This window comes from Ascaphus truei, chromosome 7 (genome assembly GCF_040206685.1).
Source record: "Ascaphus truei isolate aAscTru1 chromosome 7, aAscTru1.hap1, whole genome shotgun sequence".
NCBI lineage: Eukaryota > Metazoa > Chordata > Amphibia > Anura > Ascaphidae > Ascaphus > Ascaphus truei.
The window spans coordinates 22,992,657-23,018,693 of NC_134489.1; the positions used below are offsets into that span (position 1 = coordinate 22,992,657).

At 46.8% G+C, this 26,037-nt stretch overlaps 1 protein-coding gene across 1 annotated transcript; it reads right to left on the reverse strand.

Annotated features, from left to right (window-relative positions):
- Positions 1-15,849: 15,849 nt before the first annotated feature.
- Positions 15,850-25,688, reverse strand: COPS8 (COP9 signalosome subunit 8). The gene is made up of 7 exons (XM_075607344.1): positions 25,438-25,688; positions 24,406-24,476; positions 24,070-24,118; positions 23,623-23,755; positions 20,911-21,018; positions 19,627-19,689; positions 15,850-17,141 (listed from the first exon to the last, which is right to left on the reverse strand). Exons 1-7 carry the CDS (start codon positions 25,513-25,515, stop codon positions 17,062-17,064), a joined length of 582 nt encoding a protein of 193 aa, XP_075463459.1. The 5' UTR covers positions 25,516-25,688; the 3' UTR covers positions 15,850-17,061.
- Between the last annotated feature and the right edge of the window lie 349 nt (positions 25,689-26,037).

A 26,037-nucleotide genomic window follows, 5' to 3' on the forward strand; every position in this document is an offset into this window, starting at 1 on the left:
CCGTGGAGGACCACTTCTAAACTTTATAGAAATTCCGATAATTTCTCCCCCTCTTGTAGATACATCCCCTGAAGTGGAAGTACAGCTCTTCTCCACTTTCGGTAGTCACAAAAATGTTTTCTATGGCGTGCAGGTACGTTCCAGGAGTGACAGCTTCTTTCTCTTCTTCAGCTGCCCTTACAATAGCCAATGCAGGCACTTTAAAGCTTTCCGCGACCTGGACTTTCTTATCCTGCTTTGAGCCCCTCCATTCTTGTACCATCTGTGCGACCTGCTCTATCCAGCTCTTGAAATCATCCTCACCAGTGGGGATTTGCCTTACGCCTGAGAAAGTTCATAGCGGTAGTAACTGTCCCTTATTCAGAATTTCATGAGATTCACCACTAGTTTCCTCATGGCTGTCATGAGCGCCTCAGGCGATGTAGGGGAATAGTCTGTAGAGGAGGTGGGGACAGCGCAGCGGGTGCAACTCATTTTGGAAGTCTTCCATAGTGGTCCCCTCTTTAACTAGGAACTCTCTGACTTTATTATAGTGGCACTAATGGGGTCGCTAGGGCCAGTGGGGGGGGCTATGGCATGTTGTTATATCCACATTTCGTTTTTTCCTGTTCCCTTTACATTGTTGGGCATCAGGGCAGGGTCAATATTTGCATTACACATACACAGTACAAATGCATCTTTGATATCATAATGTAACACTTTCCCTTTTATTTGAGCCCTATCAGTGGCAAACCAGTCGTTCAGAATGGCACGCTCATGGTGATATGCACAGCAAGGGGGCACTATGGGGTGTATTTTCTGGGTACTTTGAGAATGTTCCAGAATGGGCTAGTGCCAATTTAGTAAAGTTTTAGTGCACCATTGTCTGACGGTTACTGTGACTTAGGGGAGGGTTTGTCGTTATTCATACCAACTAAATGTCTCAGCAGTGCCTCCAATGTAACTACTCTTTCTTTCGTTCTGTGTCTTAGTATGGAGATACTAGGGCTGGTGCCTGAGTCTATTATCTATCCTATACAGGGGAGACAATCAGCCTAAAAGAACCTGGCTGGGGTCAGACAACAAAGAGTAACACGTATCTTTTGAGTAACCGTACTTTATATATGCAGAACACAATAATTACATACAGGGGCCCTCGTACTCGGAGGACCCTGAACACATATCACACTTGTAAGGAGAGATTAAGGAGGTCTCTTGCTGTGCAATTGTCCCAGAATCTCTCTTACTAACTAAAGGGCCACTGTTGATGACGGAACAGCGTTGGCGCTTGTGTAGCATATGTTGGTATTATGGGTGCGGGCCTGTTACTTCGCAAAGAGTGGTGTAAACGGTGTATAATGAAAAGGATACTGCAGGGTAGTAGGGCTGACCGCCTGAATGTGGGTCTACGTGGCCTACTCACTGCTTCTGGACCCTCAGGTTATGTGGGTTTCCTTAACACCGATGAAGTAGGCTCTGCTACTGCGTTGTATCTCTCACCAGGCTCCACGGGACAGTTACTCCCTCTCTCTTGCTCTCTGCAGGACTCTCTACCTCCTCACATGCTGCTCCCAGCCTATCTCTCTTTCCACTCCTCTCTTGTGATGTCATACTCATAATGTCCTATGGCCGGAGGGTATGTCCATAAATATGCTTATGTATTACAGATGGATGAAATAAACACATTGCAGATCACTACCGGAGCTGAGAAATATACAGTGCATGGGTTAACTGTATCCACTCTGCCTGGCTTCTCATCTCTCTCTGACACGGCTGGGAAATAATCCGTATTTCCGGTGAGTGGAAATAATTAAAATCTTTAGGATCCAGGGGGACAGATTTGTACAGATGTTTCCAGCAGTAAAACGCACAGCACCTGTGAGGAACATCAAGATCGGACCTCGTGAGGGTCCAGAGGCTCATACGCTGCTCCCTGGGAGAGGGTGGGGAGCATATATTCATGTTAGTACACAGAACTTGTAGATCATACAATGCTGCACCAAACAGACAGCTCCCGAGATGTTCACCTGAACTGTAAGACCCTATTAAAAAAAACATTCACCATAATTATTAGGAAAAATGTTGATATCCACGGTGTCCCACTGCATGGGAAACAATGTAAGATAAGTCTATATGCTGATAGCATCTTATTCTTCCTGACTAAGCCCCTTACTACTGTAGCGCCGACGAGTATTCTAAAACAAACCTGGAGCAATCCCCAACAAGACCCAGGTACATGCTGCAACATTTCAGTGACATTTCTGCAGACAGACTAATGGCCCATCGGATTAACACCGGGGGTCCCTGGCAGTCCCATTCAAACTGAATGAGACTGCCAGGGACCCCTGCTGTGTTAATCCGATGGGCCATTACTTTCTGCAGAAATGTCACTGAAATGTTTGCAGTATGTACCCAGCATGTACCCAGCATGTACCTGGTGATAGCCCCAGATTTTCCAAGGCAAGTTTAAGGCAAGTTTTAGAATACTCGTCGGCGCACCTGTATATTGCCAAATCTCTTCATGGAGCTGTCTAAGTACCTGGACCTATCAGGATTTAAGATCAACAATATGGAGGCACTGAATGTGAATGTCCATACGGATAAGGAGTCCCTGAACTTTCATTTCAAGCGGAGGGAGGACTCATTGAAATACTTCGGAATCCACCTCACACGTTCATATGGAACTGCGTATCAAGCACATTTCCCTCCCTTACTACAAAAGCTTAAAGAAAGACCTTCAAACCTGGTCACAGTGTCACATATCCTGGGTGGGAGCATTAATGCCATCAAAATGAATCTACTCCCAAGAATCCATGATCTTTTCCACACCTTGCCTATCTCCATAAAAGAGGCAGATATCAAAGATCTACAAACCGATATTACAACATTTACTTGGCAGCATAATAAACCGAGGGTTAGAAAGCTTATCCTCCAACAACCAACATCAACTGGAGGTTTAGCACTACCATGTATTCTTTCTTACTACAGGGCTGCACAGGCCAGCTAGCTAGTAATGTGGCATACAGACCCCTGGCAAAAGAGTTGGTTCGAAATAGAAGAGTCCACTATCGCCCCAACAAAAATAGGTACATGAACCTGGTTACCCCCAGGCCTTAAAAATAGACTACAACATTTCATTCTACGATTTTGCACTCCTTAAAGATATGGAGAGTAATAAACTCTAACTACGGTCTGGCTTCTGCCAAGTCCTTGCCGACGCCCCTATTCGGGAATCCTGACTTCCCACCCGGGTTGAGAAAAGATGACTTCTCTCAGTGGTGCTCTGGAGGCTTAACTAAGATCAAAGGCCTCTGGGACGCAGAGAAAATGCTGTCCTTTGATGAACCCAATGAGAAATATGACACCAAGCAAAGAATTCTTCCGCTTTCTTCAGCTGAGAGATTTTGTACAACACTTGCGCCCATCCCAATTGCTGTGGAATTTTGAAAGGCTATGTGTAAATGTAGTAATTAAATTTCACCGCTATATATCTCGTTCTTAATTAAAAGTGACCAGGACAAATGTAAACATATTAAGCAGTGGGAGAGCGACCTGGGTTGCGATCTGGATAATGATGACTGGGACGACATTTACAAAGCTATTGCTAAAAGCTCAATATGTTGAAGTCATTAGAGAGAACCCTTATAAGCTTCTGATGAGATGGTACCTCACACCGGTGAGGCTTTCTGTGATGTTCCCAGGGTCTTCACACCTTTACACGAGGGAATGCGGACAACAAGGCGATGTCTTTCATATGTGGCGGTCATGCCCTAAGATCATACCTGTATGGGCCAAAATGAACAGGTAGCTGAAGTTATTGGAGCTAACAGTACTTTGGACCCAGGGAACGCTCTGCTAAACAAACCAAATCAAGGTATGAGCAGTCCACATATTTACTGCCACGTGATTTGCAATTGCCAAACTGTGGAACAAGCAACAAATCTCAACAGTCCGACAGATAAAAGAGAAAATCTGGTACTGTATGTGTACCAGATGGAAAAACTCTCCAGCCTCTTGAATGATGCTTGTGCAAAGTTTCAGCAGACATGGGAGCCCTGGAAGAACTATATTAATGGTCCCAGATTTCCGACCTACATGCTCTGGTCAACCACAAGATAGATTAGCTTGAAGTTGACACAACGTCAAAGTGGAGTTGGCCTCCCCATCCTTTTGTTCTCAGGTTGCCTGGGACCAATGGTGTTATGGGTGGCTAAAGCAGCAGGAACGAAGTTTTGTTGTCAATGATAAAAGTTATGTGTATAGATAACATCTCACAGTTGTGTGCTGTATAAAGTGTGCCTGATTTCACCTATTGTCTATCCTGTGACGGTGTTCGTCTCAAATCAGGAAGCGGACTCCCAGGGCTGAGGTAGGGATGTAAATAAACCGACCAGAGCCCAGGGACAGAGTCCTGTAAGAGTATCCGTAGTCGGTAAGCAGGCAGAGGTCAGGAGCTGGTCAGAGGTCAGCAGCATTGCAAAGTCCAGGATACAGGCAGAGGTCAGGGCTGGCAGAAAGCGGCGAGGTCGGGGTCACGGTCCGGGGCCAGCAACAGGGGAATCAAAATAGGCAAAAGGGTAAAGCGTGACTGCAAAGACCGACACGAGCTGCAAATGTAGGAACTTTGCTCGGCGACTCCCACTAGGAACTGCAGCCTTATACAGCAAGCTGCCAGTACCCGAAATGGCCAGTTTGAGTAGAAAGGGCAGGCAGTCTGGAAAACCTGAACTGGCAGCAAAACCCAGCACGGATCGCGCAGAATCCTTACATATCCATACCCTTCCCCCTTAGGCCGCGTTTATAGTGACGGTGACGCGACCGATGACGTCACCCGTCGCCGTCGCCACTGGCGAAAGTTACACTAAGGTTTGGAGTGACGTCACGAAGGGGGCGGGCAGAGTGCAGTAGGCGCTCTGTGATTGGTGTAGAGACAGTCACGTGGCGACTGACTCTCCCAAAATCAAATTCTATAAGCGCATGCGGCGGATCCAATGTATTTGTTTTGGCGCGGCGTCGCATCGCCATCGCCGGGCACTATAAGTGCAGCCGTACCTGTCCCCCACTTCCCTGATTTTTGAAGAAAAAAAAACAATAAAGATCAAATTTAAAAAAAGAAATAAACAAAAGACTTTAATCCAAAACTGTCATTGGATACAATCCGCTGATGGATTTTAACAATCCAATCCGTGCACAGATTGCGGAATCCTCGGATTGGAATGTCGGAGGTAAAAATAAAATCCGGGAAAGACCAGACCTTTTTGAGACTGATTTGCAAAACTCTGCAGACCAAAGGAACAGGCGGATCCAAAGCGGATCCAAAGCGGATCCAATCCACCAAAAATAATTGACCGTTTCTACCCAGAGGATGCCTCTAATGAGTAATATCTTCCCTCAGTATATATCTTTACTGTGCTGCTATAACTATTTGTTTCTTAAAAGGGTCTCATCCAAGTCAGCACTGCCCCTTCCCCTTCTTCAATAGAAGTGAAAGTCAGGAGCCGGGCACCCCCAAATGGAGACGCAATAGAGGCAATTTATTGCATGGTAGAAAGTTTCAAGCCAGGAACAGCCAACGTTTCCGTCCTCACGAGATCTTTGTGAGGGCGACAATAAATCAACAGCAATAATGTCCCTCCACTTCTTACATCATAAATATAACATAAACCATTTGAAAATGATGTCAACACGACTAATTCTTTGTGTAAAAAGATGGTGCTCTTCTGGAATCACGCACAGTTACCACAGCTTTTTGTTTGGCACCTTGAGATATCCTACAGTGAGTGGGAGGTGAGGAGAGGAATGGAGGGGCCCTTGCCGAGAGTGGGAGGTGGAAGTTTCCCTGATATGCTCATTTCAAAGGGGTGTGCACACACATCTCTGTTTTCAGGGGAAGCAGCATATGGGAAACATTAATATCACAACGTTCTTCAGGGCAGGAAATCAGAACACATTTCTGTCTACGGGTCAGGATTGTCTCATACTCTCTTGCTTCTCTCTGCATTTTGTTTTTTTGGAAGGAGAATGAACATCTGAACATCTTCTCTAAGCTGTGAAATGTGCAAAACGCAGGCTCGAGGTTCTGGCTATTTATGGATGTGATGTCACTGCCTGGCCACAGAAACAGTCATGATGTCACTTCCTGCAGTCAACATTCTAGTAGTGATATGTGCAGCTGGTGATACCACTAAAATACTTTACATAGAAACTCACTTTACATAAGGGCCATTTTGCATAGAAAGGACCAGCTTTGTTGTCACTTAAAATGTGATGTTAACATAAATTAACGTCATGTTAAAGGCGCAATCTAAGCGCTGCATTTTTTTAAGTACAGTCCATTCAGCTGCAACTGCCGGTTGTAGACTGCCTTGAGAATTCTGCACTTAAACACATCCCACGCTGCGAGATTCCCGCAGCCGGACTAATGGCCCATCGCGGTGAATAAACGCTGTGTTAATCCGATGGGCCATTACAGGCTGCTGTGGCCTGTCCCCCGAGTTACTGCGAGATGATCACACATTTTCCTTGGCAAGCGCTCTAAAACTGGCAGTTGCATCTGTAGGTTTGAAGCAGGGGATCTGTGAAGCTGAACCGCATTAAACCGCATTCATTTCAGCTCCAGGGATCCCCTGCTTCCCGAGACACTTACCTCGGAAGGGGGTACCGGTAGCAGCCCCGGATCCGCCAGCTCAGGGTTCTCATAATGGAGGCTTTAAATGTCACGCGGACCAATAGGAAGCCGTGACATTTAAACTGGAGAGATACCGGCACCCCCTACGGAGGTAAGTATCTCTGGAAGCAGGGGGTCCCCGGAGCTGAAATGAATGCACTTCCGCTTCGAAGACCCCCTGCTTCGAAGCCATTTTTTTTAAACGCTGTGCTGCTTTAAGCCTAGCTACATATCTTCAAAGGAAAATACCATGAAGTGGAGTCATCTTTTCTCCCGTAAAGAGCGTTGCCTTAACTATAACGGGCGTTAGTTATAATTACGAGTGAGATGTTAGCGCAAGGGCTTAACATTACGTCATTCGGTCACAACAAAACTTGGAGTTACACACATCCGGACCCTTAAATAGTGATAATGTTATGTTTTAACTTGAGTTAAACATCTATTTCACGGTCAGAGTAACACCAAGACATACTTAATGTCCTGATCTTGGCAACGTTATGCTACAATAACGTGAAGTCAGGCTTATGCTGAAGAGATATACGACAGCCGCTATTTTTGTATATAATTAGCTTTGAGGATACACAGTAACCTCAGGGAAAATAATGTCCATTCCTCATTTCGGTAACGTGACGTTATGAGCCTTGACAACCAAGCTCTGTGTATTTGGCCCATAGTTATTTAATTAGACTAATAGTCTGTAACTGTTACATACGCCTATAATATATGCTATCTCTAACTGTGCATGCAATGTCTTGAATATAATGTTCACTGTTCCCTTACTGTATCCCTGTTCACTTAATGTAACTATATATGTGTAACCATTTACTCTCAATGTATTACTTCCTGGTAAAACATTTTATAAATAAATAATGGGGCTATAATATTTTATTACCCAACACAAACACAATGCATTATTATTATTGTAACAAAATACATAGGAAGCGTACGTGTCTCACTACGTACATATTCCCTCCACGAACTGGGACAACATGATGCAAGACCCAGGAATGAAATGAGAGAACTAGAAACGAGAAACAAGATTTATGACACAGGAAAGACTGACGTTTAGCTAGGGATATGGCTTCATGGAGGGAAGGGAGGGAGAGGGACCACACCAGTATGGATAGGTTGGTGGTATTAGGAAGGCTCAATCACACTGAATTGAAGTGAGGACTAGGAGGGTGAGTAGGTGAGTGGACGGGCGACCTCCTCATAGGTTGCTGTGAGGGTTCAAACTCAGGGCACTTTTACAAGATAAGTTATGTGGGGACACGCATGAAAGTAGGTGCATTAAAGCAGCCGTCCAAGCTGCCATTTTTTATTTTTATTTCTCCCCTTTAATATGTGCATCAATACAATCCACACAATGATAAGTAATTAGCTAAGTTGCCGATCGATCCGTTTTCCTGTGATCGATCGGTGAAGATTCGGCTCGGGGGTTCAATAAATGGCTGTCAGTGCAGCAGAAGGAGGACCAAAGATGCAAAGTTCTCTGGGGAATATCATGTGACCAGGCAGTAACTAGATACAATTGGTGCACTGCTAGAGGGGGCAGGGCTCAAAAAGGGGTGTGCCAGAGCCTGTTTCAGAAGAGGAAGGGGATGTGACTTTGTAAATGGTTGCTATAGAAACATAAAATGCTAGTTACATTACAATATATTAAAAATGTCATTCAGAGTTGTTGTTAAATGCTACAAGTATTTTCTCATCTTAATATATAAAATCGAAAGGTTGGTACTAGCTGCGGTGAATCTGATTGGTCCTCAGCCTCTGGCCAATCAGATTGGTGGCTCTATGATGTCACCCGGCTCTATGACGTCACCCAACTCTCTCTCTCTCTACCTCTCCCTCTCCCTCCCCCCCACCAGCTCCCGGACGGAGGGGAAGCGCGGCTCAGCCCTCCTGCCCCAGCCGCCAACGCTCACTTCCCTCCCCGGCGGGGGGACAGGCAGTGGGCAGGCAGCCTCCGGAAGGACCCCCTTCCTCCTGCAGATGCCCCGGTAAGATGGCGGCGCACAGCGGACAGGTGGGGGGTGGTATTCAGTCAGGAGAGAGGGGGGGGAGTTAGTCAGGAGAGAGGGGGGGAGTTAGTCAGGAGAGAGGGGGGGAGTCAGGAGAGAGGGGGGGGAGAGAGGGAGTCAGGAGAGAACAGGGAGAGAGGGAGTCAGGAGAGAGGGGGGGGAGAGGGAGTCAGGAGAGAGGGGGGGAGAGAGGGAGTCAGGAGAGAGGGGGGGGAGAGGGAGTCAGGAGAGAGGGGGGGAGAGAGGGAGTCAGGAGAGAGAGGGGGGAGGGAGTCAGGAGAGAAGGGGGGAAGCCTGAACAGCTGTGAAGAGGGAGGGAAGGGAGTTGAGAGGGAGGATGGGGGAGGCAGAACATTACATCACGTGCAACACCAGGTATATCAGCTAGTAGTATATACAGTATAGCGCTCTTTCCCCCACCCCTGGGAGATATGGCAGCTACAGTATGTGTGTGGTGCTTTACCTGCGGCTCACAGGAGGCCTGAACCTCCGCTGCTGGGAGCCTGGGGTGTACCTGATCTGTTGGTTGACTGCGCAGGATCCTAACAGTGTGGGATAGCCCCGTGCAGGACACCATATAAGTAATATACACTGGTATGGTATAACAAGTTTACTAACACAGAAGCATAACGATAATAATAACAGAACCACTCAGGCCTCGCAGGGCCGCAACCCCACACCGTGCCCCCAACACCGGGTCCACCCCAAAGTACTGCGGTGCCCCTTGGCACCCAACCCCCCTGGTGTCCACAGAGATAACCCACCCAAAGTGTGAGACAGCGCTGCCCCACTTGGAGTACAGTTGGTGCACTTGGGAGTACCTGCCCCTGCCCCAGCCTGTTTCAGAAGAGGAAGGGAATGTGGTTTTGTAAATGGTTGTTATAGAAACAAAAAATGCCTGTTACATTATAATACAGTAAAAATGTCATTCAGAGTTGTTGTTTTTTTTGTTTTTTTTAAATGCTACAAGTATTTTCTCATAGTAGAGAACTGATTTATTTATTTTTAAAAAACACACACACACACACATGTAGCAAATCTGCAGCGTTAAAAGTAAGATTCCCACCCTCACACTCCTCTCGTTTCAGCCTCGCATTATCCTTCCTTGGGCAGGGAAGATTTCTTTTCACATTATTCTAGCCCCTTACAACCTCTCACGGTGATTTATTTACTTTTCCTCCGTCTGTCCTTGCTCCTTGATAGGATGTTTGACATATTCTGTCCTAAACACTGGGACCAGCTCTGCTGTGTCTGCAGTATAATTACAACCACTTTCTGAACCCCCCCCCCCCCCCCCCCTCTCTCCGTGTTGGGTCTGCAGTTTATATCATGTCTCGGACTTGTTGCATTGCAACAACCAATGGAAATAAACAGCAGACTGACAGCACCAGAGGGGCCTCCAAGCCATTACTGTGCAGGTCACAGACATATTCATGTGCAGGTTACAGACATATTCATGTGCAATGTGTTTCAGGCACATCGACACATCAGTAAATGATTTAATAGAGGATTTCTCTCTTGTTTATTTGCTATCGCTCAATCCCCAAACCTCTCCCAGAATGTTTTAGGAAATAGAATATGAAATAGTGCAAATTGGTGCACACGTGGAGTGAAACTTAGAAAAAATTACAGAACGGTCTGAGAATGTATAAATAACTTACCTCCCCACCGACTTTGGAACACGCCGCATTTTTCACCATTGTGTCCAGTATTTTTGAACCGAACTGTCCTGTATTTTTAAAAAACATTAGAGGTAATACTGAACATGTGTGTGTCCGGTATTACCTCTCTGGACATGTGTGTGTATACCGGTATTACCTCTCTGGACATGTGTGTGTATACCGGTATTACCTCTCTGGACATGTGTGTGTATACCGGTATTACCTCTCTGAACATGTATGTGTCCGGTATTACCTCTCTGCACTTAGTGACCGGCTTGGGGGGCGGTGGCATTTCCCGGGCAGGGAGAGAGCAGGGCTTTTGCTCGGGGGCTGGGGTGCTTCCTCCATCCTGATTGGCTGCTGGGTAAAGCAGCCAATCAGGAAGAGGAGTCAGGAGCCAAGGAGAGAAGGAAACAGCATGGAGCGGGAAGAGGTGTGTGTGTGTGTGCGTTGCATCTTTCGCTATGGTGTCCAGTATTTTTGTAGAAGCCACCTGGCTACACTGGTGACGCAGGGGTGTTAAACCTCCATGAAGGAAACCGACAGCCCCTTCTCCAGTAAGTATGTCGTGATGCAGGGGGTCTCCGGAGCTGAAATAATAATAATAATAGCATGTTCTTTTATAGCGCTGCTAGTTTTATGTAGCGCTTCACAGAGACATTTTGCAGGCACATGTCCCTGCCCCGGGGAGCTTACAATCTATGTTTTTGGTGCCCGAGGCACAGGGAGATAAAGTGACTTGCCCAAGGTCACAAGGATCCGACACCGGGAATTGAACAAGGCTCCCCTGCAACAATCTCAGTGTCAATCAGTGTATTTACTCACGAGTTCTGCTCCAGAGACCTCCTGCCTCCTAAACATGTAAAAAACAAAACAAAAAGGGGCCCAGAGTGAACGGCTGCTTTAAAATCCGTCTTCCGTCCACTTCTCTCCTACTCTATATAATCTGCATGTTTCCGCCAACAGAAATCAAACAATAAAGCTGAAATATGGGCCCAGGAGAAACATCACACCCAGGGGCGGCCAACTCCAGTCCTCAAGGGGCACCAACAGGTCAGGTTTCAGGATATCCCTGCTTCAGCACAGGTGGCTCAGTTAGAGTGACTGAGCCACTGATTGGGCAACCTGTGCTGAAGAAGGGATATCCTGAAAACCTGTCCTGTTGGTGGCCCTTTGGACTGGAGTTGGCCACCCCTGACCTAATTGAATAAAGGAAGAGGAAGAGGTAGACAAGGAAGGGGGAAAGTAGGAAGGGGGATAGTAGCCATACTGGCCTCAGAAAGAGTCAAATACTTTGTAGGTTTTGATGCCTTTTAACGGACCAAGAGATCAGTTGTACAAAGTGTTTGTGTGAATAAGCTTTCACGACTACAGAGGTCGTTATCAGGTACACAAAGACGTGATACATTGTTCTTATATTGAATTAATAGGATGAGCTCTGTAATAACGCAGCAGGCTTGTAGACCGCCGAGTGACGTTTTACATTTTATCCTATCTTAACTGGGGGGGGGGGGGGGGAAAGATGGACGCCATTTCTTACTAAGTAATAGGAAAGAGGCGTCAGTGATTGAAGCTCAGAAAACAGAACGTTAACGCATGTTAAGAGTTCCTACACAGCGTACATTGGTGGCGCTATATCAAATTAAATACACATACGTACCGTTAAATACACATATGTTACTGCGGTGAAATGCCTGCCTGGGATACGGGCTGAATCTGTTTCGAATCCCCGTCAGTTCCTTGTGCAAGTCACTTTATCTCACTCACAAAATAAGAGTAATAATATTAGTAATATATTAGCAATATTAATATTAGCAATAAATAAGAACACGCTCTTTTGGGCAGGGACTTGTGGTTAAAAAATTGATGTGTACCGTTCTGAATACACACACAAGACAAATATAATTCATTGTACTATTATTGTGTATTATTAATCCAGGGCTGCAGTGCAGGTTATTAGTATAGGGTGTATTAGACTATGTGTGCATTATTTAATTAGGGATGGGATGCCACTCAAATATAAACACTGGAAAACGGAATCCCGAATATAAATGAAACTGTGACTATGTAATTCCATACTGATTTCTAATGAAAACACCAGCACCGCGGCTAATACTATACACGTTACATAAAGCTTGGCCCCTTGCAGGCGCACTTACCTGAACGCCCTCCTACTGTCTCTGTACGTTCTCCCTACCAATTAGATTGTAAGCTCCTCGTAGCAGGGACTCCTCTACCAAAATGTTACTTTTATGACTGAAGCACTTCTTCCCATGATGTTATTTGTATTATTTGTTATTTATATGATTGTCACGTGTATTACTGCTGTGAAGCGCTATGTACATTAATGGCGCTATATAAATAAAGACATACATTTTATAGCGTCGCTTCCATCGGCAAGGCAATGGCGCCATCCTGTGGTTTCGAATAGTCTAAATATTAACCCCTCATGTCCCCACACAGGAATCTTTCACACACTCGGTGAGCTGCCAGCTTCGCCCCCCTCCCCCCCTTCCACACCCCCATCAGAACTGCGGCTTGGGCAGGTAGCCAAAAGACATAAGATGTCCCATATATCCCATGCAGTGAATCATCGTTTCCCCTCGCGGCTCCCAAATGTAACCGCGCTCCAACCTCAAAACTGCAAACAAACATCCCACGTTCTTAACCCATTCAGTGCGGACGGGGTTAAACACGCTGCCGGTCTAATAAAGCGCATCGGGCAAAGACGCCAAAAAAGGCCCCACATTTCAACATTAAAGATGGCTGTGTCCTCCCCATTATAGACACACATGGTTTGGGGAGCAATTGGGATAAATGTATATCTTTATTTATATAGCGCCATTAATGTACATAGCTCTTCACAGCTGTAATACACGTGACATAATCATATAAAATAACCCATAATGGGTAGAAGCGCTTCAGACATAAAAGTAACGATAGGAAAAGGAGTCCCCGCCCTGAAGAGCTTACAGTCTAATTAAAGGCACAAAATGGGACTCTGATTTAGCTTGGAAAATGTTGGTGTTTTGTCTTCTTCCGAAACCGCAGAATCCTGCAAAGTTATAACGTTTAAGGAAGAATTGAAGCCGACGAAATGATGGTCACGTGAGAAAGACGCGCGGGAGTTATTTTTAGCAAATGTTTGCTAGTGAGAATGAACGAAACCTCTTATCCCCAGCCAAATAATGTGCGCAGAATCACACCCTCCCATCTGCACCCCTTCCTTGCAAAGGCTCCAACATGGCACCTCCTGTGCTGTAGGCAGATTGTCCTAGATCAGAGGTAGGCAACTCCAGCCCTCAAGGGCCACCATCAGGTCTTCAGGATATCCCTGCTTCAGCACACGTGGCTCCATCAGTGGCTCAGTGTACGACTGAGCCACTGATGGAGCCACCTGTGCTGAAGCAGGGATATCCTGAAGAGCTGATGGTGGCCCTTGAGGGCTGGAGTTGGCCACTCCTGCCCTAGATGCTGTGCGTCATTGCAAATGTTGCATGGTGACCAAGGTGGAAATGATTAAAAAAAATTATATTACAACCCAAACTGAAATCATAGCATCCTGATTGAGAATCATATTCTTATGAATTTTCACACCCTCCAATCTTGACGAGAGGGAGAGATAACCCCTAATTAATAAATCTTATTGACAATTCAGACTATTACTAACATAACTGTGTTACCGATCCCAGGCAGTATACTGTACTGAGCTCATGGGGGGAACACGCTTAATCAGGCCCCCAACTGCCCCCCAGTGTGGGCAGAGAGCAGTGGTGGTTTAGCGGTCTATTACTGCTGGAGCTTCCAAAGTCACACCCCACAATGCCTTGCTGCTGTGGATGCAAAGCACTGAGGGGAACGATTTTGGAAACTCCAGCTACACCACTCATACAAAAGGTGTTGTCCTCACTCAGTCTTAGAACCCCACTATACTGCCTGGAATCCACGGCAGGGCCGGCTTGATGGGGGTGCCGTCACTGCACGAGCCCAGCGCTCTACCCCACAACAATTAACCTGATTGTCGGGGGGTGAGCACCGGGCCTCAGTAACCGTCTTACTTGTCCGATGGCATCTCCTCTTCCTGCATTCCGTTATCATGGTGCTGTGATGACAAATGGCGTTGCGACAACAAGGCGACATCACATGGTGTGGCATTGCCATTACGTGATGTCACGTCCTCTGGGGGGATGCCGTGCCGGAGCAGGTAAAAGACCTAGCTAAAGCCCCCACACCAAGCCCCCCTAAAGTACAATACAGCCCTGGCCATGCACCATTCCATTTTCTGGGTGAACCTCCTTGGAGACACTTCATGAATCCTTAGGGGGTTCACTAACCCCCCCTGTTCAGAATCACTGGGGGAAAGGAGCAGTCTGCCTGGCATTGAGCAGAATCAAACAACCCTGGAGGGTCCCCCATCAGAGTACAAATGCTGATGAGATTTGGGTTCACTGTGGATTAAAGATTTTGCATTACATCTAAAAATAAAATGAACAAGAATTTATCATTTCCAGACGGTCGCACAAATGTAAACCGTATGTAGTCATTAATGACGTCTCTTTAGCATTATAAAATGATGCTGTTGGTGGATATATGTTATGGTTTGTGACATCACTAATTAAAAAAAAAAAAAGCAATTTAAAAAAGCAGCGAAAAGTAAAAATCTGGTGCTTTCATTTCTGAGCGGGTTCCCAGGAACTTTTAAAGAACTTGATTATTAATAAAACAAAGGAGCTTCGGGAGCATAACAGACCAGCTGAGGGGCACAGCCTTAGAAACATAGACTTGAAAGTTTGGAGGTCTGTTTTTAATACTTACGTTTCTCACGCAGGCACTTAATTATCCGACAGATAAATCATTATTTACTGCACTGTTAAAAAGCCTGGACAGCAGAAAAAAAGCCTGATTTAAAAGCAGCAATGCCCTGCTCGTGTTTGATTTTTTTTTTAACAGGGGTGTAACCAGGGGATCCAGAGCTGAACCTCGCTGTTTTCATTTGGGGGGGGGGGGGGGTGAATTCCTCCATTAACTGCTGCTAAACTGCTCCCCAATTTGTTAACGGGTACAAATGGAAAAAATGAACTGAAATAGAGAGGCAGGATACAGTGACGCAAGCGTCAAAACAGGGGCAGCAATCTGCAGCGTTTCCAGAGCAATGCCCGTGTGCAGCACTTGATACGCGTGAGGCTCAAAGTGTAGCGATTAACACCTTCACTGCCCGCGGGGACAGCAACAAGCCCGCCCCCCTCTGGTAGGAGAAGCGTCAAACTCTTTATCCTACACACACGCTTGAGAGTTCAATTCCTACCTGAGCCATTTCCATTCCAGGCCATCTCTGGCAGCCATTATTTCTCTCCCCACGATTTCCCAGCAAAAAAACTGAGAGCTCTCTCTCACTGCACTTATCAGGGCAAAATATCTTCAATGGAAAACAATTAAATGAATTGAAACAAGCAGAGAGAAAATTGATGTCCGCTCGGCCTGCAACCAGGTTTAACACAAACTCAGAGTACGCACACAGCCGCAGAGTAAACATGTTTTAATGTGACAGTGTCCCTATTAAAGGGCTTCTAATAACCAGGCTACAGGTTGCCAAATATCACACCGTGCTCATTTACATACAGCGCAGAGGTAACACTACCTCTGCAGTGCACACGTTGCAGCCTCTCTGGGGGACGTTGAGACGGGTACTGACATTCCCTGCACGGACAGGGACACACTTACAGTCTGCCATGACACATTTAGGTTATTCATGGGTCCTGTAGGGACACAGGATCCCTTTCCGAAGTGAGACAGACCCAATTGGCGCTAAAGAGGGCAGCGGTGCATCGCTTTGCAAGCCCTTTTGAAAGCATAGGGGTTACGTGCCCTGGCAGAGGGCAATTACTGGACTGTTACAGGCCTTCGACTGTACCTTGAAACTAGCAACAGGGTCATATACCACACACACCGCCCCCCTCGTGGATCCGTGGTATCACCTATGAAAGCACCCGATAGCATGTTCCATTGGTATATAATTTCCCCTTCCTGTTTCTGCTTGTTTCATGTATTAGCCAGTAATGTATTTGATACATTGGTAAAGGGGTTAGTGGGCTTTACCTCCTGAGCTACAATATGGGGTCTCACTTAAAGGTTTCCAGCACGCCACCGATCCGCCCCAAATCCTAAGGATTAATCCTTAAATCTTAATCCAGAGGTTCTCAACTCTAGTACTCACAACCCCTCAACAGGTCAGGTTTTCAGGATATCCAGTTTCAGCACAGGGGACTCAATCAGTGGCTCAGTCTTTGAGACACCTGTGCTGAAGCAGAAACATCCTGAAAACCTGACCTGTTGGGGGGTTTTGAGTAGTAGAGTTGAGAACCCGTCTTAACCCTTTATCCATCGAGTGGGCAGTGTTGCTACCCCGATTAACACTCACATAGTAGCAGCTGTACTGTATGTAGCAAGACAAGCTGAACTTCTACAACTACTGATAAAGCCTCCTGCTATTCCCGCCAGCACAGCTCACAGCCTGCTCCATAACACTACCTCCCGTTGCAATGAACCCTTTCAGAAGAGCTGACAACGTAAGCGGCTCCGCGGGCTCAAAACCGGCAGCAAAAGGGGGTTAAGGTGAACAAATCGAGTTCGGAGGGACTAGGCCAGGGGCAGACGCAAAGGTGCTGGGGGAGGAGGGATTCGGACAGCAGCCTTGCTCCTGTCGCAGTGTTTGATCTCGCAGTAGGAGGGCTCCTTAGTTCTCCAGAAAAGCCACGTAGTCGGTGAGCCTGGCCAGCTGCTGCTCGTTGGGAATCAGAGACAGGGGAGCAGAATCTGTGGGGAGGGGAGGAGGAGGAGGGGGGGGAGAAAGAGTTCAGAAAAATACCATTAACTCTGACCCTGCACCTCCCCCCCAAAACCATACATCTTGTTACAGAGCAGCTCCCCGCCCCTCTATCAGACCTGCAGGGCTTTAGGAAACTATGAACTGAGCTGCAGCGAGAACATTTATTGGGCTGTCCCGCCTCCAGCTCAGGAACAGGGAAGGGGCCCTGGATTAGAGGCAAGGGGTGCCGAGGCGAGCGCATTTCTCAGGTCGAAAAAGCAGTTGCTCGTCTTTCAAATGAAAGAAACAGGCTGCAAAGGCTTTAGTAACTATGCAAAGCCAGTCGCAGGGCTTGTGCCGAGTAACGGAAAACCTTAACGGATAACAAAATAATATAAGGCGGGCTGGCAGAGTATTATGGAAGCACTAGTAATAAGTACTCGTAACGGCTGGTCTGCACATCATAAATAGACGAGCACAGCAGTTACTCCTTAATTCACTGGTTCAAATGTAGGAAACAAATAAGCACAATATGTACTTTGAGGCGGATTGGTAAAGGAAAAGTAAGCAGATTACATTGAGAAATGAACAAAATCCCTTTTAAACCAAGCGCGTCTGTGTATGAAAACCATTACATCATTTGCATGTGGTACAAATTCTGCTTGACATGTACGTGTATACACACACACACACACACACACACACACACAATGTAATGTGCAACCCTCACACACCACTTAACAGGATTAGATTCCTGGCAACACCAAAAAAAAAAAAACATCGAGACGAACATTCCAATTACTGCACATCACAGGAACAGAGAATCTGCCGGCAGATAAGATCCGCTCAGCCCACCCTGTCTGCCCATTTGCGTATCTGCTGTAAAACCTCTGACCCTATTTGATCCTTGGCTTTTCTTCTATATTAGGATAATCTTATGTCTACCCCAAACTTGTTTGAATCCCCTCGCTATATTATTAGCCCCTACCAGCCCTGTTCAGACTTTATTCCACAAATCCACCATTGTTTTGGTGAAGAAGTAATTCCTTATATGACCTTGTTCTGGCAGCAGTCTTCCTATGGAATTTGCTTCCCTCATAAGGCCGCACTTAGTTAGTTATGGCGATGGCGCCAAAACTAGTACCTGAACTCCATCGAGGGTGCCCCTAGTGGGCGGGACCGCGCTGCATAGCGACGTGGAGACCAAAAGCACAGAAGACAAATGATTTTGTGATACACAGCGACGGTCGCATCACGTGACTGGAGGCAAGCCAATCACATCCCAATCTTGCCTTTTGTGCCTTCCCCCTTGCTGACGTCTCTGCCCCTTCCCGCCAGCAAAATCGCACTACTCAAGTGCAACTTTCGCTATAGCGGCGGCGTCGTCACGTGGTCGTGAGCAAGCAACACAGTGCTCACTATAAGCGCAGCCTAAGTCGCGCCCCCGCCCTCCGGTATCGCCTCATCTCTGCGACATGTTGTCATGGCAACGTGACGCCATTTGAAGCTGTGAGGTCATGGCGACGCGTCGTCACTATCTGGTGATGCAGGAGAAGAAGCCGGGGAGAAGGTAAGTTACAAAGGCCCCGCATTCTCCCCCGGCAATCAGTTTGAATATTATGAGGAAGAGCGCGGTGCCTCTAAGTACGGGACTCAGTTCGGCGCCCCCCTTAGAAAATTACACCCCTGCTCTAAGCCAGTGTTTTGTTGTTGTTTTTTTTTTTTTAAGCCTTTTCTTTGGTTAAGGAATAATTATATTGGGAAGTGCTGTAGAACCCCAACCCTCTGTAGTGTGTCTGAGATCAGATACCTTGTAAGGAACCCCAACCCTCTCTAATAGCGCGTCTGAGATGAGATGCATTGTAAGGAACCCCAACCCTCTCTAATAGCGCGTCTGAGATCAGATGCCTTGTAAGGAACCCCAACCCTCTCTAATAGCGCGTCGGAGATCAGATGTATTGTAAGGAACCCCAAACCTCTCTAATAGCGCGTCTGAGATCAGATGCATTGTAAGGAACCCCAACCCTCTCTAATAGCGCGTCTGCGATCAGATGCAGTGTAAGGTATCCCAACCCTCTCTAATAGCGCGTTTGAGATCCGATGCATTGTAAGGAACCCCAACCCTCTCTAATAGCGTGTCTGAGATCAGATGCATTGTAAGGTACCCCAACCCTCTCTAATAGCGCGTCTGAGATGAGATGCATTGCAGATTCTTCTGTATTTGGTACAATTTTCAAATGATCTGAAAATGGCAGGGAACCCTTAAGGGATACCGGGGAACCCGTTAAAAAAAAAAAAAAACGCTCTGCGCTGTACGTATTAAGGTCCCGTAATCTTTCCTGATGAGACTTATGCACCATCTTAGTGGCTCTTTTTTTTTTTCTCACAATCTCCCATTTATTTACTTCCTTCAAGAGATATATCCCCAGGATTGAACACAGGTGAGGTATCATTGAGCTTCCTGGGCATGCGTGAAGTGGCGGCAACACCTACCTGGCTTCTTGGGCATCACCATCCGAGTGACAGAGTCTGCTTGCCAGCCTTGCTCTAGTACACCTGTGTGCAAGACGGGAAAGGAAGGCCTTGGTAAGCAGGCTAGTCTACAAGAACCCTTTTGCTACCAGCAGCTCCTGCTCTCTGGCACTGAAAAGGTTAACAGGCTTAATAAGGAAGGGGGGGGGGAGAGGAGTAAGACAAATCAGACATGTATTTTGAAATATATGTCTTGAAATGTTTCCTGTCTTCAGACAATACTTGTGAGGATTTCACAGTCTTTACGTAATGAGGCGGGATGCAAACATTTGTGTACAAAAAGGTAGGTTGGTAATCCGTTTTGATTAAACTAATGATGCCGCCATATGTGGCCAAATAGATAAAGGGGAAGAACATGCGACTGGAATTACATGGCTCCAACAAAATAATCACTTTCTTGCGTAAGGCTACGGCCCCAGTGCGTGTGACTGGGTGCCTGGCGGAGCTTGTTCCCAGCAGCAGCACACCTGGTGGACTCCTGGCAGCGTGCGACGGGAGGCGTGGCGGGGGCGGGGCCATGAAGTCACGCGGCTGGTTCGCCCTCATTGGCCGTGACGTGGCCAGCGCTCCGTCGCCACAAGAAAAGACAAAATCCTCGTCTTTGCTAAATGTGGTTGCGCATGGCGCTGGGGCGCGCAGGCAGCTACTGGGGCCGGCCCCATAGAGGGCCGTACCTAGTATTTATTTTGTCACAAATGAGCAGCTGCAAATGTATGTCAATGCATCTGTCAATGTCCTTGATGCAGCGGTTAAACGGTCAAGCCCTTGTAGGACCACATTGAACCAATGGCAGTGACATGTTAAAGGGTCTTTAAGGATGATTGACACACTTTTTTTTTTTTTAAGTGAGAGGGGTGTGATTTCCTCTGGCTGCTCAAATTTGTGTGATGTCACTGTGTGATGTCACTGTGTGTTCGGCAAGTGCTTGTTCAGCCAGAGTCCCCCCTCCCCACCTCCTTGTTGGCTCTCGGATAAGGACAGGGTGAGAAAGTTAAAGAAAACACTTCCCCATTTAGAGGTCCCTAATATGTTCAACTTGTTACTAATTTCCAAACAAATCAAAAGCAGCCAAATCTTTCCTATTAGCAGTTAGATTGGTTTAGGGAAGCCAGTTACACGGTTAAAACTGTTTTCTGGCCTACTACAGTATGTGGGATTGCACCTTTAAGCACATTAACTGCTTAATTACTACAAGTGTATTCATATTTGCATTCAAGGTACAGTACCTCTTCCTTGAATACATACCTTTAACAGCCTCTTCTACCGGAAGTCCAACAAAGGCCGCAAAATCATCTGCAGAGATCGAGGTGTACACCTGCGAGATCAGGCTGAACGCACGGCGCCGCGTCGAGTCTGGAAAGGATCGGAACAGTGAGACGGAACGGGGGGAGGAAGCAAAATGCCAGACTTTAGGTAGATATACCTTTTTAAGGAGAGTAGTAAATGAATGGAACAACCTCCAAAGCCGCAAATATTTGTACTCATTAGGAATTTAAAAAGGCTTGTGACAGACCAGGGAAAACATTAAGGGAAAACATTAAGGGGAGTCTCTCTTGGCCTTGACATCTCGTGTCACCTGCACATGTGTTATGATTATAAGTCACATTAAGTTTGTGTGATGTATGTTGAGGGCCCAACTTTTCCATTCCCCGAACCACTAGAAAACTGAATACGTGAACATTTAACTGGCAGACTCGGTCTCCCTCTTGTGGTTAATGCAGTAACTGCACTCTGGATGGACGTACTCGTCAGGGGCAGCCCAATCTAGGACGAAAGTGAGCTAAAGGACAGGAGCACAGTGTTTCTCAAGCAGAGTGCTGGGGAACCGTGGTGTACAGAAACACTCTGCAAAGAGTGTCACGTCCTTAAGAGAAACTCTGCTAGCTGCTCTGTGTGCACGTCCTGCGCTGTCTGGAGACGGCGATCCTCCTCTCTCAGCCCGGCACAAAGGAGAGAGGAAGATCTCCATCTGAGACAGTGCTCAGGTGTGTGGGAAGATGGGAGGAGAGAGAAGGCTTTGTGTGGGGAGGAGAAAGGAGGCGAGTGCTGTGTGTGAGGTGGGGGAAGGTCTGTGGTGCAAGTAAGTGAAGGAGAGGAGGGGGGAGTGCAGATCATGTTTACGTATAAGCGGATGAGTATGCTGTGTGAGAAGGGATAAAGCGAGTGTTGTGTAAAAGGGTGAGTATGACATGTGAGGGTGAATGTGTAAGAAGAGGGTGGGTGTGTGTATTATGTGTAAGCAAGGAGGGGGATGAACAGCCGGGGTGGCCCAAGAGTTTAAATATCCTTCAGGTGGGTTCCCTTGCTTGAAAAAGGTTGAGATCCATTGAAAAAATGTAGTACTTTTAAAACAATTAAAAACCTTTTATAAAGCGTTACGATTGCCAAATTATCTGATCACTAAAATACAGTTAGTTGGAAAACAAAGTAATCACAGTGCCATCATTAGTCAAACAAATTGATAGAAGAAGCCGATAGGCTTGAAGAAAAGGCAAGACATCACCATTGTGGTAACCAAGTAGAAAAAAGTGCGACGCCCCATCAAACGAACGAGGTAGAGAGGGTGACTTCCGCAAAAATATTTATTCAATCATGGTAAAACGGAGGTGTAACAGACCCTCTACATGTTTCACGCCAAGCGCTTTATCAAGGCAAGTCCTCTCTGGGCTCTCACATACTACAATGGTGATAGAATCTTCCTCGAGAAGCCAATTACAATGATAACTTAGAAAAAAAATCTACTGAGGCTCCAGGAAGCCTGCTTAACCGTAACTCAATAGGGTCTGAGGCAAGTGAAACGGAGCATAGTGGAGTTAATATCCGCCTGATAGTGGAGGTCAAACAACGGGGTAGCGGAGGTACCTACACTTGAAAGTGCGACAATGAAACCCCCCCCGGCATAAGTCAGTGTGGAGCACCAAACGTACTCACAATCAGGCACTGTTCCCCTGTGTCCTCCTAGGCTTCAGCTGCACCTGCGTGCACATACTCCTTGAGAAAGAACACTAGCTGTTCGATACGCGTGGGAAGAGGTTCTTTTTGTCTTGTCCATAGACCCTATCTGTTTTTATGTAGTACAATAAAAGTTTTTTACTTTAACCTACCGGTGAGTACTGTACCCTTAAGGAGCGGCTGGCTTTTTTTGATCCTTCGTTTTTGCTGCTGCTGCTGCTGCTACACTGATCAGTTATTCAAGAAATCGACACGTTAAATGAAAATTTCACTTTAAATACCTTTACCATAATAGGAATGTTTCATTATCCTGTACCACCAACAGCGTCTTGCCATAAAGGGTTTACCATCTAAATGTCGAGACTTCCCCAAACTCCTGAGGGGCCAGCAATGGCTCTTCCACATGAAAGACCAGCATTTGCACCAGAAGGTAAGTTTATGCTTACTTAAAATCTGCCGCTTGCAGGAGGGGGATCAGAAACAAACCAATTCTTTCCTCGCATGCTACACGGCTATTTCATGTAGGGGTCAGGGAGGATTTTGTTGGCCCTGTATCAATTGTGGGTCACCGAGAGTATTTTATAATAATAGAATCGGCACAGAGACTGTGCACAACGGACTGACCACAAGAAGTCCTGATGCTACAGTCCACTGCTGGAGGAGCGGTCTGTCTACCTAAGGCTTGATTACTGATCGCAGCACGCACACCGAGGGAGAAAAAGTGGCTCAGTGAATAAAGACAATGATGCTGGTTCAATTCCCGGTGTCGGCTTCATGTGACCTTGGGCAAGTCACTTTATCTCCATGTACCTCAGGCACCAAGAACATAGATTGGAAGCTCATCTTGGCAGGGATTGTATCTGCAAAAATTTCTATGTGGTTCGTATAGTGCGCTATACTGCAACTGTGAAGCTTTGAGTCCCATATAGAGGAAAGCCCTATATGAAATAAAGCTATTATTAGTCTCCCTAGTGCAGTTGGTCACAGGTTACTGTCTCTCCATACCTCTCAGCGCCTCCATGACTGGTTGGATGTTCTCGGACCACGGCTTGGCTGCGATGGACGCGTAGACCCCTGGGAAATCTCTCTGCCAGATCCTCTGTCCTACCTCCCAGATCCCACCCAGCTCCGAGCTGGACTGCAGAGAACAAGAAAACAGTGCACCTCTAAATGCCAAACATCACACGGCAGAGACAGCAGCCGAGCATCACAAGAGGGAGCAAGACCAGTGACATTCAGGGTTAATGACCGCTATCCAGAAACATTTCAGGCAAACATCACAATAATAATTATGATCAGGAGCGCATTCAATTACGTGAGATGCTATGGAGTAACTTTAAATAGAATTATTTTCTATTTTACTTGCTAACAGTCAGTGTGACCTCAAGAAACTGTTTAACTGTCGTTACTTTTATCCTGTGTAACAAGAATAAAAAACAGTTAATGACTTACAGATCTCATAGCAGATGGGATTCTCTTCCACAGGTATCGAGCGTTATTCCTGACAAAGATACAAAGTATCAACTGTTAAAAACCACAAGCAGAATCATTTCAAACAATTCTTACAATACACAGTTAAAAAAGGTACAAGATTAAAAATCCTTACCACAATAATACTCTATTAATGTATGGGGTAACACAGTACATATTTCTGTCCTAATACTCAGCAGGAGAGCAGCTAATGATATACTTTGTAACAGTGGTAGACTGGGCTATAATAGTAAAACTTTCCAGGTGGGGATATGCTCGAAAAATAAAGAACCAAGCAGAGTGGGAGACAACACTCACGTATCATTGTGCAGAAGGTATAGTGCCAACAGGTGGGTATACACCGGAAGAGTAGCGATACCTCCAGGGGCCTGGAAAAAAACATGTCGTTTCAGACTGTGCAAGTGGCACATGAACGCTCACAGTCACCATTCAGAGCACAGCGATATGCAGCGCCACCCAAGCATACAGAGTGGCTTCTGGGTAAGATGGATCCCAGTGGTTGATTTAATACCTGTAGTATGGTCAGGGAGAGGCGCTCCATGCCATCACCTCAAAACATGCCCTTGCTATACAGAGGGAAGCTCCGTGCTGTCATCCCCAGACCTGCCGTTATTATATAGACGAGAAAGCACTGTGCTGTCATCCCAGATCTGCCCCTCTAATACACAGAGGAAAGCCCCATGGAATCACCCAGATACTTGCCCCTGTTATACATAGAGGGGACCCCCTTGCAGACCCCTATTATACAGAGGTCATCCCCGTGCTGTGACCCGTTATACACAGAGAGGGGAGCCCCGTGCTGTGACCCCTGTTATACACAGAGAGGGGAGCCCCGTGCTGTGACCCCTGTTATACACAGAGAGGGGAGCCCCGTGCTGTCACCCCTGTTATACACAGAGAGGGGAGCCCCGTGCTGTCACCCCTGTTATACACAGAGAGGGGAGCCCCGTGCTGTCACCCCTGTTATACACAGAGAGGGGAGCCCCGTGCTGTCACCCCTGTTATACACAGAGGGGAGCCCCGTGCTGTCGCCCCTGTTAGAGGGGAGTCCCGTGCTGTCGCCCCTGTTATACACAGAGAGGGGAGCCCCGTGCTGTCACCCCTGTTATACACAGAGAGGGGAGCCCCGTGCTGTCACCCCTGTTATACACAGAGAGGGGAGCCCCGTGCTGTCACCCCTGTTATACACAGAGGGGAGCCCCGTGCTGTCGCCCCTGTTAGAGGGGAGTCCCGTGCTGTCGCCCCTGTTACACAGAGAGGGGAGCCCCGTGCTTTCACCCCCTGACCGTGTTACACAGAAAGTGAGACCCGTGTCCCCCCAGCTGTCACCTCCAGTTCCTGTTCCTCTGTCTGCTCCAGCAGCTTCTGGAAGTTCACCGAGTTTTCCGCCATCACCGCTACTGGCATCTTCTCCGCGGGGCCGCCCGTGGGCTCAGGGCCTCTCAACTCAGTCTCGCGCTCCCGCTCCCGGACTTCCGTCTCCGGGTAACGGCACGTCAAGGACCGTGTTTACGGATTGGTCTTTGGACGCAGTGAACCCGGCTTCCTGATTGGAGAACCTGGGCTTTGGGCGGGGCGTCCAGTAGTCCAGATAAGTGTTGGAACGCATAAAGTGTTTCCGCTTCCTGCAATCTGTCTCTATCGTGACTCGGACACGCTCTTGCCAGGCTTTTGCTGTTCTGGGAGGACTGAGAGGCTCTGGTTGCCATGGCAGCGCGTGCTGCTGGCCACAGTTATATATATGTTGTAGCACTTGTAAACTTCTTTCAAATATCTGTCTGTTTATATTTTATTTCACACGCACTTTTTGCACGTATTCTCAAGTTATAGTGATTCGATATGAAAATGTGTAATTTATACAATTATTACATTTTACAGTGTGTAATCGTTTAACTATTTTCAATTTGTATTCAAGTGTATTGTGATTAG